The following is a 15,881-nucleotide window of genomic DNA, read 5'->3' on the forward strand; positions in this document are numbered from 1 at the left end:
AGGAGGAAAAAAAAATAGATTAGATGAAAAGGATCAGAAATCAGAATGGCTTTGGATTCTTGAAGAGAAACACCGGCAGCTAGAAGATAAGGAAGCAATGCTTTCAATATAAAAATTAATATCCAACTAGAATTCCAAATCCAGCCAAACCAACAATTATGAGAATAGAAGTTTCAAACATACAAGGCCTCAAAAAATTAATTCCTTTTTTTAAGATTTAATTTATTTACTCTAGAGAGACAGAGAGCAGGGGGTGAGGAGCAGAGGGAGAGGGACAAGCAGACTCCGAGCTGAGTGTGGAGCCCGACGCAGGGCTTGATCTCAGGACCCTGGGCCGAAACCAGGAGTCCAACACTTAACCGACTGGACCACCCGGGTGCCCCCCTCAAAAAATTAATTCTTATACACTCTTTCTTTTTTTGCCACCCAAACGAAGAAGAGGGACTTTAGCTTCTGTAAATGGCAGACTAGGTAATGCGGACCAACGCTCCCACTGGAGACATCAAAGAAGGTGGACAAAATAATTTCAGTGAGAAAGTAGCGAGCCAAGATCCGGGAAAGGACAAGAACCCAGTGAGATGAGAACAGCTCTTCAGGTCACTTTGGCTCAGGGAGACTTTTTCCAATCAGGAAGAAGCAGCTGAGAGACCAAGTGCTTCTGGTGGCCTCCCGGGGACAGGGAACAAAAGTCAAGAGTCCAGGGTCAGGCCAACGTAAAGACCCCGTTAAACCACTGCCTGCCTTGGACTGGTATCTTGAAAAGCTACACCCTAGCAGTAAGGATGAATGGGATGCAAATCATATCTCACACGCATTGCAGCCTGCCTTCCGTTCATCTGTGTAACCCGGAAAAATCTCACACCCCAAAATCAGGTTAAGTTTACTTCAGATAGCTAGGAGCCCCAGGCACCTAGGGAAAACAAATCAAAGTCTTCTTTGGAGGAACAACAGTATCTTAGGCTTAAAATTATTTCTTTAAACTAAAATCTAATGTCCAACACAAAGACACATAAAAATTTAAGACACTACAAGCAAGAACCAGTAGAAATCACAGCCAATAGAAATGAATGCAGGAGAGTTTCAAATACCAGAATTTGCGAGCGTGATCGTAAAACAATGATGCTTATTTTGTTCAAGAAGAAAATGCCAAGCTTTCCAAATGTGGGGGGAATTGGAAAACTATAAAATGAGACATAGATTAAAAATGAAAGAAACCAAAGCATGAGAGTAAACCAATTAAGACAGAGATAGGGGATCCATCAAACAGGGTACACAACACAGAAGTACAAAGGGAATCCCTAAGTTGATAGGGGAGGAGGATGCCAGCATGACAGCCGAGTGTGAAACCTTGAGAGCTCCAAGTTCAGATGGGGAGCTCCAAGTTCAGATGGGAGCAGGGGACGGAAGGCCTCCAGAAGGTTGTCTTCCAAGAGGAAAAAAAGTGGAACTGATAGCTTATCAACTGGGCTGAAAGCTGTTTTACAAAGTGATTGGACATTATGAGAACAGTTAGCCAAGGATTTGAAGAAACGAGAGAGAGAGAGAGAGAGAGAGAGAGAGAGAGGCGGGGGGGGGCAGGCTATGGAAAATACTTAAAAGATTTTATTTTGTTTGTAAGTCTAATTTCTCACATAATTTCTTATTTGGCCTATGGGTTATTTAGAAGTGTGTTTATTTACTCATATTGGGGAATTTCCTTCCCTCTTTGGGGTTAATAAAATATCTCTTTGTGATACCTGCTATTTCTTCTTAGCTGTACCTCTTTTTGCTACTTTCTGTGGTAGCTCTAGGTTAACAATACACATCTTTCACTTAGAGAGTCTCTTTAGAGTCATACTTCACGCCTGAAACATCAAACTTCCAACTTTCCCCTTCTCGCTTTACATGTGACATTCACAAATCTACTAACCTTCCAACACAACAGTTAGTTCCATATACCTGCCCTCCTATTCTTGGTGCCACTTTGTCGTATCTTTTACTTCCACAACTGTTGTAAACCCCAGTGTACAGTTTTTGTTCTTTCCATTAGAGAGTTGTTTACCTTTTAAGTCAGCTACAATAAGAAAGCATAATTTTTTCTTACTCACTGACTTGCTATTTCCAGTCTTCATCCCTTCTTGTACCTCCGGGTTTCCTTCTGGCGCCATTTCTCTTTGGTCTGAAGGACACCTTTTAATGTTTTGTTTTGTTTTTTTAAGATTTTTATTTATTTATTTATTTATTTGTCAGAGAGACAGAGAGCACAAGCAGGGGGAGCAGCAGGCAGAGGCAGAGGGAGAAGCAGGCTCCCTGCTGAGCAAGGAGCCCGATGTGGGGCTCGATCCCAGGACCCTGGGATCATGACCTGAGCGGAAGGCAGATGCTTAATGACTGAGCCACCCAGGTGTCCCCCTTTAATGGTTTCTGGTAACGAAGGTCTGCTGGTGACACATTTTCTCACCTTTGGTTTATCTGAAACTCTGTCTCTCACTCATTTGCAAAGGATCCTTTTGGATGGATATAGGTCCTTTTGGTCATGATCTTGGGGTGGTGAGATTGAGCCCTTCCTCGGGCTCCATGCTTAGCAGGGAGTCGGCTTGAGATTTTCTTGCTCCCTCTCCCTCTGCCCCTCCTCCCCACTCCCATCTCTCTCTCTCTCTCTACCTAAAATAAATAAATAAATCTTTTTTTTTTTTTAAGAATTGCCATTTACTGACTACCTACCCCACGTTATTGGAAGTGGACCCTCAGTGGAAAGTGAGGTTCAGAGAAGTGGAGAGGAAGTGAGGGTGAGCATAGGAATCCAAATCTTTCAGTAGACACATGTTGGTCTTCTCATGCAGTAGCCTGGAAATGTGTATGACACACAAACCTAAGCAAAAAAAAAAAAAAAAGTCATGGTCAGATATAAAATGTGACTATAATTAGGATAAAAAAACACTGCACTTCTGATTGCATTTGGATGATTCACTTCCTAGTTTTCTGTGTTTCTCACATTTTTAAAAATCAGCATTAAAAACTATAAGAGTACAAATCGAGGCTTTCTTCTTGATATAATCAGAATGATTGAAAAAGAATGATTGAAAAGAGGGGGGAAAATGAGAGAGCAAAAGCTTCCTTTTTAAAATTACTCCCTTTCTCTGTTTCAGCTGCAATAAAACTAGTTTCATTTTTTCTGATGATATACATTTAGATATATACATAAAAGTTCAAGAACCAAACAAACAACCTGATTAAAAAATGGGCAAAGAACTTGAATAGACAAGTCCCCAGAGAAGATATACATTTAAATAACCAATAAGCACATGAAAAGATGCTCAGCATCACTAATCATTAAGAGAAATGCAAATCAAAACCACAATGAGAGACCATTTTATACATCGGGATGGCCATTAACAAGAAAACAGGGCACCCTTGGCTGGCTCAGTCATAGAGCCTACGACTCTTGATCTCAGGGTTGTGAGTTCGAGCCCCATGCTGGTGACAGAGCTTACTTAAAAAATTTTTAAATATTAAAAAACAAAACAGACAATAACAAGTGTTGGTGAGGATGTGGAGAGAACGGAACACTTGTGCTTTGCTGGTGGGCATGGAAAATGGTGTAGTCACTGCAGAAACCAGCATGGCAGTTCTCCAAAAAAATTAAACCTTGAATTATCATATGATCCAGCAATTCCGCTTCTGAATATATACCCAAGATAATTGAAAGCAGACTCAAATAGATATTCATATACCCATGTTCACAGCAGCCTGATTCACAGTAGCCAAAATGTGGAAGCGACCCAAGGGCATTAATTTGGTAGGGCTGCCATAACAAGACTACAGACTGGGTAGCTTAAACAAGAGAAATTTATTTCCTTACAGTTCTGGAGACTGGAAGTCCAAGACCAAAGCGCCAGCAGGGTTGATTTTTCCTGAGACTTCTCTCGGTGGCTCGCAGATAGCTGCCTTCTTGCCACGTCCTCATGTGGCCTTTTCACACATCCTTGGTGTTGCTTCCTTTTCTTATAAGGACACCAATCCTACTGGACTAGGGCCCCACCCTTATGACCTCACTTAACCTTAATTACCTCTCCAAAGTCCTATCTCAACTACAGTCACACTGGGGGTTTGGGCTTCAATATGGATTTGGGGGGGGCACAATTCAGTCCATAGCACCAAATGTTCATCGATGGATGAATAGATAAAAGGAAATGTCACAGACACATGAAATTCTGACACACGTGACAACGCGGATGACTCTTGCAGACATTACGTGAGGTAAAATGTTGGTCACAAGGGGACAAATATTGTATGATTCCACTTCCATTTAAGTTCCTAGAGTGGTCACATTCACAGAGACAGAACCGAAGGGTGGTGGCTGCCAGGGGCTGGGGACAGGGAGGAGGACTGGGGAAGGATTACTGGGAATGGGTACAAGGCATCGATTTTGGAAGATGGCAAAAGCCACTGAATTGGGGACACCTGGGTGGCTCAGTCAGTTGAGTGTCTGCCTTCAGCTTGGGTCGTGATCCCAGGGTCCTGGGATTGAGTCCCGCTTCGGGCTCCTTGTTCAGCGGACAGCCTGCTTCTCTCTCTCCCTCTGCCTGCCGCTCCCCCCTGCTCGTGCTCTCTCTGACAAGTAAATAAATAAAATCTTTTTTTAAAAAAGCCACTGAATTGTATAGTTAAAAATGTTTAAAATGGTAAATTTTATATTATATATGTTTGCACAATAGAAGCACAAGAACCCCCCCTCCCCCCGAGATATTAATCATTAACATTTGGGGAACTCAACTTTTCATGCCTCTTTTTCTACACTTATGTATACACATATCACATGCGTTTTTTTTCTTTTTCATCCTTGTAGAAGTCCTACTAATTTTAGGATAGTTTTATTAGATTTCAAGTGTCTTAGAGAATCATATTTCAAATATAAAGCATAGAGAATCATGTGTACCCACCTGTGTACCCACCACTCAGACTTCACAAATTTCACCATTTCCCACGCTTGCTTGAGATCTTTTATAAAAGTCTTTTTGATGATGTGATATTTAGGACCTACAATATTATATATGAAATGTGCCCATAAAATAAAAATGCATACTTGAGAACCCACAACACACAACCTCAGCTTTAGGCCCTTAAGGGTACCTTTGAATCTACCTGTGTTCCTCCCCCAAGAAACACTATCCTGACTTCTGGGTTTATTATTCCCTCGCTTAAATAACTTGTCACTTGGATATACAGCTCTATTCTGGCCACCTTTTGCTGCCTAAGAAACTACCTCTAAACTTAATGACTTAAAGCATCAACCATTTAATTACATCTCATGATTTTATGGGTCAGGAATTCAGGCAGGGTTCAGCTGGGTGATTCTTTTATTTCACATAGCAGATGGGCTGGTCTGGAAGGTTCCGTGTGGGCTCCACTCAAGTCTGGAGACTTGGTGGGGCTGGGTAGAAGACTGAGTTCAGCCGGGACTGTTTATTGGGCGCTTCCAGAATGACCAACTCTGGGTAGTCGAATTTCTCATATGGTGGCTCAGGACTTCCAGAGTGTTCCAAGAGAGCCAAACAAGGCTGGAAAGCCTCTTTTAACAGCCTCGGAAGTCCTAAAACGTCACTTCTACTGCAGTCAATTGTCAACTCTCAAAGGCCAGACTGGATTCCGGGGGAGGGGAGTTTGCTCCACCCCGTAATGGGAAGATTAGAAAAGAATTTTTGGCCATCTCTCATCTATCACAGCCCCTGGATAATATATTTTTTAGTCCTCTTAATGCCAGATGGTGGCAGGGGCCCTGTACATGCTGAGCATTCCACAGCAAACGTCCCCTTCTCAATTAGGTTATCCTGGTAACTTGTTTTTCTTCCTTCTTTTTTTTTTTAAAGATTTGTAAGTAATCTCTACACCCAACATGGGGCTCAAACTCACCACCCTGAGATCACATGCTCCACCAACTGAGCCAGCCAGGCACCCCTTTTTCTTCCCCCTCTTAAAAGAACAACTTATCATGGGAAATTTCAAACATATATAAAAGGGGAGAATAGTATCCTGAACTCCGCATATACCCATCACCCAGTTTCAGTGATCATCAGCTCATGACCTATTTCCCCTGACTCCTGTATTTTTTTGAAACAAATCCCAGACATCGAGCTGTTTTCATCTGTAAATAATTTAGTCTGTATTTTCTAAAAGATAGGACTCTTTTTTTTTTTTTTAACGTAACCACAATATATTATTCCACATTTTAGAAACCACAATAATTCCTTGGTACCAATGTATATTCGAGCCGGGGTTCACATTTCCAATTGTCTCATGTCATAAATGTGTATTTTCTTTTTTTTTTTAAAGATTTTATTTATTTGACAGAGAGAGACACAGCGAGAGAGGGGAACACAAGCAGGGGGAGTGGGAGAGGGAGAAGCAGGCTCCCGGCCAAGCAGGGAGCCCGATGCGGGGCTCGATCCCAGGACCCTGGAATCATGACCTGAGCCGAAGGCAGACGCTCAACGACTGAGCCACCCAGGCGCCCCCATAAATGTGTATTTTCAAGTTTACTTGGGTTGGGATCTAAATCAAGTCCGTACATTGCTCCTGGTTGAGATTTCTGTCTCTCTTAATCTATAGGTTTCCTCCTTCATGTTTTTCCTTGCAAGTTATTTGTTGAAGAAACCAGGTTGTTTGCCCAATAAACAACTGATAGCATCTTAGACTCAATGAAAACCAGGAATATTTTTGGTTTATCAAAATTCACATTTTTTCCACATTCCCCATTTCTCACTCAATGAGCACAATCCTCCACTTTCTTGGCACTTGAGAGCACAGAGGTTGCTGGTTGCCTCCCTAGCACCGAATCCGGGCTACGTCCTCTTCACCAAGTTCTGAGTTTGTGCTATGCGTCCCAAGGGAAATGGACTCTAATCTTAGCTCCGGAAGTGGGCCTGATGGGGCAGAGGGCAATCCCACCCCCCATCGCCAGTGACTGGCTATGAAATGGACATCTGAGCCTGTTCTGGCTCGTGGGACACCAGGAGGGATTTTTCATCACTTCTAAAAGCAAGTTGACACAGAAGGCCGTTCTCAGTGAAGCTTGCCCCCCCCACCCCCCCGCCCCCGATGACTACTGGCCGCCCTCACCCGGCCACAGGACGAGCGGCCTTAGGATGAAGCTGGTCCAGGGCAGGCACGTGGGAGCCTGGCATCGTCATGGAGCGGACGATCACCCCGAGCGGGCTGGAGCTACTCCTGGGCTTCTCAGTTCTGTAGTTAATGCCCTTTATTGCGTAGGCCAGTCTGAGCAGGGCAATCTGACGGGAAGCCTAGATCATCCTAACAGATACAGAAGCCCTTAAAATGACCCCAATCTACTCTGCTGGCTTTCTCTCTTATCGCTCCCCTCGACATCCTCTGCCATGGCCAAAATAGACTCCTCACCATTTCCCACACTACCCTGTGATTTGTTTTTAACCCATGCCTCTGCCCAAGCAGATCCTTTGGCTGAAACCCTTTCCCCAGCTTTCCTTCCTCTCTATCTCCCTATTCAAACCTTTCCTGTTCTCCAAAGTTGTATTTTTTTTTTTAAGATTTTATTTATTTATTTGAGAGAGAGAGAGAGAGAGCACAAGCTGGGGGGAGAGGGGCAGAGGGAGAGGGTGAAGCAGGCTTCCCTCTGAGCAGGGAGCCCCGATGCGGGACTCGATCCCAGGACCCGAGGATCATGACCTGAGCCGAAGGCAGACACTTGACCCACTGAGCCACCCAGGCGCCCCTCCAAAGTCATATTTTAAATGCTGCTTCTCCCTGAAGCTTCTTTCAGAAGGCCCCCCTGCTTCCCCCTCCTCGTTCTGAGTTTTCTTTGAAGTCCCATTACATTAGGTGTACCCTCTTCTTCAGCACTGAACGGAGCCTTGCCTTGCGTTGGAACACTGGTAGACTTGCCCCTTTCCCCTCCTAGACCTGAAGCCCCTCGAGGACGTGGACCGCTGGCATTCAGCGCTATCCCTGAAATGCCCAGCACACAGCCCGAGACGCAGGAAGGCCCCATCACCACTACTGAACAGAACAGCGACAATGCCAAGTGCGGATGCTCCTTGAACCGCTGTGCTCCCAGACAACTGTTTTCCATGAAGCCTCGGTTACCTTTTAAAGAAATTGCTAGGTTGCCAAATTTACAAGACGTGTCAACACATTTTGGAAAATGGGGAGGGTGGAATCGACTGAGGGCAATGTCTTCCCCCAGGTCCTAAGCAAAGGCCAGGTGGCCCCTCATGGCCCTTGTCTAGCCACGCCGGAGCAGAACAAGGCTTGCGACAGTGAACAGAACATTTTCAGAAAGGTGACTTCAGACGTGCCGAGCTTCAGGGAGACCCAGGATGAGGAGGGACCAGACAATTTTAACAAAAAGGTGGTCCCAGTGTTGTTCCTGGTGTCAGATCCCGGCTGGGGTAGCGGGTTATGTGCCAGGATGTCAGCTCGGACAACGTCCTCACATCTGTGGGGCTCAATCCCCTCATCTAAGAAAATGGTGGTGATACTAGGACCTACCTCAAGGGGCTGCCGTGAAGGGGAACGTGCCCAGCCGTAGTATGTGCTCGGCACACACGCGGCTGCCACGAGAAGCCAGGAAGATGATGATCGTCGAGTGGGTGGGAGGAGCGGAAAGCTGGGGCAATGGGAACAGGACGAGGGGACAAAGTATCTCCGAGCAGACCTTTCCGTATCGCTCTCACTCTTATTATGATCCACTGTAAGACTCAATCACGACTAGGATATAGGAGCCTAAATAAAATACACTAACAAATGATTCAAACTGCATGACAGGTGAATACCACAGCTGCGCTAAAAGGGAGGGAGAAGAAAATAATTCTGGAAAAGAGTATTGCGATTGGACACCGTAAGGCTTACGGCAAAAAGATCTGCCCACAGACACCGGGCTCTAGTTAGTTAGATCTGTCACGGGCACACATTAAGTCCTTCATGATATTGGGGCTGAACAAGCAAGCGAATGGAGCCAGATTCTCCAAGTCGAAGCGAAGAGAAGTTCAGAAGTCAGGCAAGGCGGCTAGAATGAATCCTGTGGTGTGGATGAGAGCAGCCCGCAGTGTGAACTCTTTCTTTTCCTACGTACACAGATGCAGAAATAGACAGATGTGTGTGTACGTGTGCAAGGGTGCGTGCTCCCTCTTCTAGCTCCGTTCCACCCGGAGGCCCCGGAAGCCAGGACGCCCCGACGGTGATGAGCACAGCGCTATCCCTGAAATGCCCAGCCAGCTAGCTGCCACATCCAGGATGAACCCGTCAGGTCTTGTGGAGCCGGGGAAATGGGGAAGCCCTTGGGAAAGGGCAGGGCAACGAGGACACGGGGGCCGGTGGGCAGATGCGGGATGAGCGCTCCAGACAACGCCCCGTGCAGGAGAACCGAACTGGTTCATGTTCACAGCTCTCGAATATTGTCACGATGAAGGCAACAGGGGGGAAAAATGTCAGGAAAGGAAGTTCTACTGTAAAGCTACGGAGTTTGAAAGTCACTTCAGTCATGAATCATAATGAGGAGGCTCATTATGAAGTACACCCGTGTTGTGTTAAGAGAAAACTTGAAAGAATTTGGCAGTTTTTATCAGTAGTGCTTGAAGTTACAACTAATAATGAAAAACCATTAAAAAATCATTACTCTTTCAAGTGGTTTGAGGGATCTATAAAATTCACATTTACAAATGGCAAAGAGCACACACACAATCCTTCATGCCAGAGAGTTATTTTGTCTGAAGCTGCCCACGGGGTCGTAAAATAAGCCAGCAGAAAAATTCGGAGATCACATTGGAGGAACTCCGCAATTGTTTTTGAAAACGGTTCCCAGTGCTGGAGGAAGTCAGTGCACATTCTTAAAGATCAGCTGTGACCTCAAAAAGTTGTTTAAATACACAAGTCATTTGGAATTATTCCCTTCAACGAGCTTAATATTTTTCTCTGTGCCCTCAGTGTATTAGTTTGCACCTAAGAACCAGGCACTAAAGGTTAAATGCTAATGGACTAAGAGGGCAGGTTCCGGAATAAGACCGCCTGGGTTCAAATTCCTCATCTGCCATGTCTAGCTGTGTGATCTTGGGCAAATTACACAACCTCTCTGGGCCTGCATTTCTTCATTTGCAAAATCAGGATGGTGAAAAAACATCTGCCTCCCAGGGGTATCACAAAGATTCGACAGTGCTTAGTATGCGTCCACTGCATGTGGTTAATAACCCAATCAATGTTAGCTACTATTAGCAAGAAAGAAAATTCTGCTCGTGTTTTTGTTTTTGTTTTTGTCTTGCACAACCTGAGAAAACGTTTTGCTTCTCATTCTGGGTAATTTGGCTATCATTTTAAAATATTTTACTTGCTTTTTAACTTCCTCTCATTTATCCAATGGATACTTCTTGAGCACCGTAGTTTGCCAGGCCCTCTGGTGGGTGTTGGGGACACAGCAGGGAAGAGGGGCAAGGTCCTGCCCTCACGGGGCTGGGGGTCTATGAGGGAAGCCAGGAAAGAGAGAGAGAAAGCCACAATCCACTGGGCAGGTGCTTGTAAGGGACCAGCTCCGCCACAGATGCCACCTCCTAGGCGGCATAGAGAGAGCCGACTGCCGTTGGACCCAAGTCTCAGACAGCCCGGGAGCCTGCCGGGAGCAAGGACAGGTGAGCAGTTGTGTGAGGAGCTGCCGCAAGGCTGTCTGTCGTCCCCCTCCTCATCTCACGGGTCTGCCACGAGGCAGCTTCCCATCCGCCTCCCTGGTTCGGGCTAAGCCGTGGGACCTCCGACTCGCCCCCTGAGCTCGGCGAGAGCTGCAGGCCACACATTTAGCCGGAGAACAGTGCCATCCCGTGGGCCCCGCGCCGCTCGGGCTTAGGCTAAGGAATAAACTGGCCGCGGCCGCCTGGGCGGCTTCCTTCCCAGCCAAGCGCGTGGCAGAGTGGCCGCTGTGGCCGTTTCTGCCCGGTGGGGACCGCGTGAGTGCCCGGTGGTGCTGAGGACCACGAGCAACCAAAACAGGTCACGTCACAGAGCGCGACCTCGAGGCTGTTAGAGGAGATCAGGGAAGGGTTCACTGGGGCGATCCGTGAGCCAGCCTGGCTGATCTGGGGCAAGTGAGTGACAGGCACAAGGAACAGCAGGAACGGAGGCCCTGAGGTAAGGGGGGATGGGCTGGCAGGTCTGAGGAACTAAAAGAGCAGTGTGGCTGAAGTGAAGTGAGCAAGAAGGACAGATGATGTGAGGTGGTGGGGGGCTAGTTCGTTCATAGGCGGGCTTGCAGGCCACACACTCTCTCGCTGTGTCTCTGTCAAATAAATAAAATCTTAAAAAAAAAAACCTTTATTCATTCATTTGAGAGAGGGAACACAAGCAGGGGGAGTAGGAGACGGAGAAGCAGGCTTCCCGCTGAGCAGGGAGCCTGATGCGGGGCTTGATCCCAGGACTCCGGGATCATGACCTGAGCCGAAGGCAGATGCCCAACCGACTGAGCCACCCAGGCGCCCCTGACTTCTATTTTTTTTTTTAAACATTTACAGTCTTTATTCAGCAATTATTATTCTGGAATGTTACACAAAGGAAGTGATTCGAGGTTCCTTAGACATACAAACTCATAATTTTGTCTTTTTATAATATCAAAACTTCAGGAGGATTTAAAATGTGTATATTAACTAGGATGCATGCAACCATTCAAAAACATAGAAATTCTATAACTAGAAAATTTTCATGATATAGTAAATGCAAATATTTAAATTTTTTGTAGAAATATTATTTATCTGACTTCTATTTTTAAAAGAACATCATCCCAAAAAAGCAAGCAGACACCAAGAGTAAGAAAAGAAGGGCCTACCTACAGCGCAGGGGGGCAGCGGGAAGGGGGCAAGAGCCGAGGCGGGGAGAGCAGCCGTGGGGGGCTGGCAGCCATCCCCGTGCTCGAGCGAAGGGAGGGGGGCCACGCAGCCAGCGAGCGGGTCCGGGGCGAGCTCAGCATCCTTAACAGTGGTGGTGGTGGTGTGGCCAGGGCGCCCCGCAGCAGCGAGGCGGGACCCACAGGCGATCCACCCCTGGAAGGACCTGGGCTTGCTCCCGACAAACGGGGAGCCCCAAGAAGGATCTGAGCCAAACCGAACATCTTCCTTGGACTCTGACTGATGCACCAGCCCGTGTGGGTGTCAGTCCGGCGGGCGGGGGACAAGGATGGGAACTGGAGATGTGACTGCAATCACCCGGGGAAGAAATGGCGGCCAATCTGTCCCCGGCAGCCTCCCCTCCACTAACGTGACAACTGAGCCTCCGAGACGGTCCCTTCCGTGAAATGTGCTGTGAGCAAACGTAACGCATATAAGGCACTCGCCTTACGCGACGCCGTAGGCCCTGCCGGTCCTGGTCTGACTCCCCAAGCCCCTGCCACCCCTGCCACTCTTGGAACTGCCCCTGGGCATCCTCGCGCCTCCGAAGCTGCAAACAGAATCTCAATCCCGGCTCCCTGCTTCACAGCCCTGGACGGCCGCCTGCTGCCCAGCGCACAAAAGCCCTGCTCCTCCGCCGCCCGGCACACGGCCTCCCCAGTCTCCGGCGCCACCTCGCTTACACGTGCGCACACACTTACTCTCTCCCCGGCGCAGACACACACGCACACACACACTCACACACACACGCACACACTCTCTCTCCCCGGAGCAGACACACTTACACACACTCACACTTAACACACACGCACACACACTCCCCGGCGCACACACACACTTACACATGCGCACACACTCCCCGGCGCAGACACACACTTACACTCACACTTACACACACACTCTCTCCCCAGCGCAGACACACACACACACTCTCTCTCCCCGGCGCAGACACACTTACACTCACACTTACACACGCGCGCACACACTCTCTCCCCGGCGCAGACACACACTTACACACGCGCACACACTCCCCGGCGCAGACACACACACTCACACACACGTGCACACACACACTCTCTCCCCGGCGCAGACACACCCTTACACTCACACTTACACACACACTCACACTCTCTCCCCGGCGCAGACACACACACACTCACACTTACATACTCTCTCCCCGGCGCAGACACACTTACACTCACACACTCCCTGGCGCAGACACACTTACACACACTCACACTCACACACGCGCACACACACTCTCCCCGGCGCAGACACACACTTACACACTCACACACACACTCTCTCCCCGGTGCAGACACACACTTATGCACTCACACACACTCTCCCCGGCGCAGACAAGAGCGCGCACACTCACACACGCACTCACACTCTCTCCCCAGACACATACACACACTCTCCAGCGCCGACACACACACACACACACACACTCTCTCTCTCTGGCGCCAACACACACACACACGCACACACGAGAAGACCAGGAACCTTGCCAGTCTTCCCCAGGACCTGGCACCCAGAGGGTGCACAGTGTGTTTCTAGAATCTCAACCGCAGGGGAGGACATTAACCCTCCAAACTGATGAATCAGACCAGCAGGCCATCTTTACACACGGAATTACAGGCATGATGCAAACAGTAGTCCCATACAAGCATTCACAATAGGGGGACACGTGGAGGGTTTGGCACACACAGTTTTCCAGGTCTTTGAGCACCCACATTGCCTCGGATGGTAAGATGCCATGTTTCCCTGTCTCTGAAAATCAAGCAAATGAAAGCGCAGTCCCGAGGATTACGGACGTGTGACATTTGTGACCAGTGGCTCCCAGGCTAAATGACCAAAAAGGGCCCCAGGAGGCTTTGGCCTTTTTTTTTTTTCTTTTTAGTACTTTTCCTCTCCCTTGACAGACTGTTATTCCAGAAATTACTACTGCTCCCATCAGTGTGCCCTTTCTGTCATCCTATAAATGGACGATGTTTAATCTGCTGCAAGTTGGTCAAGGAAATAAAATTACTGGGAACAGGCACCCCGATGGCAGGTGAAGTAAGGTCTGAGGCGTCTTCTTATGAGGTAAGAGGATGCGCTCCCCAGGCCTTTCGTTCCCAGCGGTTAGCTGGGATTCTTGACGGGTGTGCCAAGCAGCGAAGACATGACCTAACCGCACGCTAACGAGCTCGGCCGACTCGGGAGAAACAGCTGAGGCTCCTCATGCTACAGTAGCAAGAATCTGACAGATCTCAGCTTAAATCTCGGCCGCTGACTAGCCGTGCACCTCACTTCTCAGAACATTCATTTCTTTCAGCATCAACCACAGTTTACGGCGTGCCGGCTCGCTCCCGGGCCACCGTCCCACTCCACCTGCATTATGGCAGCTCCTTACTCCTCACCACGTGCCTGTGAAGAGACACCACTGTCCCCACTTACGGCTGAGAAAACAGGCCCCAAAGTTCAGTACCTCGATGTCACAGTGCTAATAAGCAAAGGTTAGGACAGTCTAACCCAGAGCTCTTAGCTACTCATTTGACAACTGTCATGTGAGCTCCTAGTAAATCTTCGAGACACTGAGTATACATCAGTGAATAAAACAGATACAAATTCTTGTCTTGGGGCACCTGGGTGGCTCAGTCCTTAGGCGTCTGCCTTCGGCTCAGGTCGTGATCCCAGGGCCCTGGGATGGAACCCCACATCGGGCTCCCTGCTCAGCGGGGGGCCTGCTTCTCCCTCTCCCACATCCCCTGCTTTTGTTCCCTCTCTCGCTGTCTCTGTCAAATAAATAAAATCTTTAAAGAAAAAATTCTTGTCTTCCTTATGGAACTGACATTCTAGAAGATGTGGAGAGGGGAGACAAACAGGAAGCCGTACATACAAATGTAAACCACACAGCACGTTTTTAGGGCACACCACTTGAAACTGCCACCAGCCAACAGTTTTTCTTTTTTACCTATGAGAAGGGTCATTTCACATGGTTCAACCTAACAGAAGGTGGGAAGTGCACCGGGAAAGGGGAGGGGAAGAGGGATGGGCAGCAGGAGGCCGCTTGCCTAGCAAACCCACCGTGAGGCCAGGACGTGCTGAGGGGAGGGGAGGGGAGGGGAGGGGAGGGGAGGGGAGAGGAGGGGAGGGGAGGAATCGGGAGTTATGGTGGATGCCACACCCATGTCGACACCAACCTCAACATCACAGGGTTATGAAGATCAAATGAGATAACCAAAGTGAAAAGGTTTGATAAACTAGGAAGCTCCGCGACCCTAACAAATTATTACTCGGTACTACTTCAAGTTCCCTACTTTGCTCTTGGGAAGGACAGCAAACTTCTTAAGGCAGCGATGTGGCTAGATGGCTCCCAGGGTTGCTGGTTCATACCTCACCTGGAGCTGAGAGGCCCCTGAGGGTCTGGGTTTAAAACCGGTCTCCCTGGTCCCAGAAAACAAGAGGCTGTGTTGGTGCTGTGTTCTCAGTGAGGTATTATCTACACAGAGGCGGCAGCGGGATGCGGCTCAGACAGACTGCTGAGATGCCCGCCAGACCGCGGTCTGAACAATCTACCAGGATCGCAAGAGAAAGCCCTGTTACTCGAACACGGTGACATGTCATAAAGCATACTTAAATGTCGGTAAGAATTTCACCAGCCTCACCCACGCATTCTACCAGATAATCGCTATTCGCTGGGCTCGGTAAAGATTACAATTAAAATAGCTGCTAAAACATAACAGACAAGGAAAAGGTAACCGACAGAAAATGACACTAGGTTAATTTGTAGGGAAATGAGAGGTAGGCATAGTTTCTTTTAAGAGACAGCCTTTATTGTAAGGAGTTTTACACCCAAGAATTCAAAATGTGGTAACGTTTTTTGGAATTTATTGATTTGTATTTAAAAGGAACCGCTGACACAGATTCACCGGAAATCACTGGAACAAGCGCGAGAAAACAGTTAATACTACCGAAACAGCAAAGTAATTCCAAGACATGTGGTTTCTCCAACAGAAC

The 15,881-nt window shown here is 47.9% G+C and overlaps 1 protein-coding gene and 1 long non-coding RNA gene across 4 annotated transcripts in view; both read right to left on the reverse strand.

The window, feature by feature from the left end:
- Positions 1-428: 428 nt before the first annotated feature.
- Positions 429-15,881, reverse strand: part of HPRT1 (hypoxanthine phosphoribosyltransferase 1) — a 53,321-nt gene continuing 37,868 nt past the window's right edge. For all 3 annotated transcript variants that reach the window (XM_081808231.1, XM_081808230.1, XM_081808228.1), the window contains one exon: positions 429-2,851. In XM_081808231.1, coding sequence (XP_081664357.1) covers positions 2,792-2,851 — 60 coding nt within the window. In that variant the 3' untranslated portion in view covers positions 429-2,791. The remainder of the gene's footprint in view (positions 2,852-15,881) is intronic.
- LOC145717779 (uncharacterized) lies at positions 7,564-14,994 on the reverse strand. The gene is made up of 2 exons (XR_014141189.1): positions 13,308-14,994; positions 7,564-13,271 (listed from the first exon to the last, which is right to left on the reverse strand). It is a non-coding gene; the product is annotated as an uncharacterized LOC145717779 (long non-coding RNA).

The sequence above is a fragment of the Leptonychotes weddellii genome, chromosome X (assembly GCF_054177405.1).
Source record: "Leptonychotes weddellii isolate Sample4059 chromosome X, ASM5417740v2, whole genome shotgun sequence".
Taxonomy (NCBI): domain Eukaryota; kingdom Metazoa; phylum Chordata; class Mammalia; order Carnivora; family Phocidae; genus Leptonychotes; species Leptonychotes weddellii.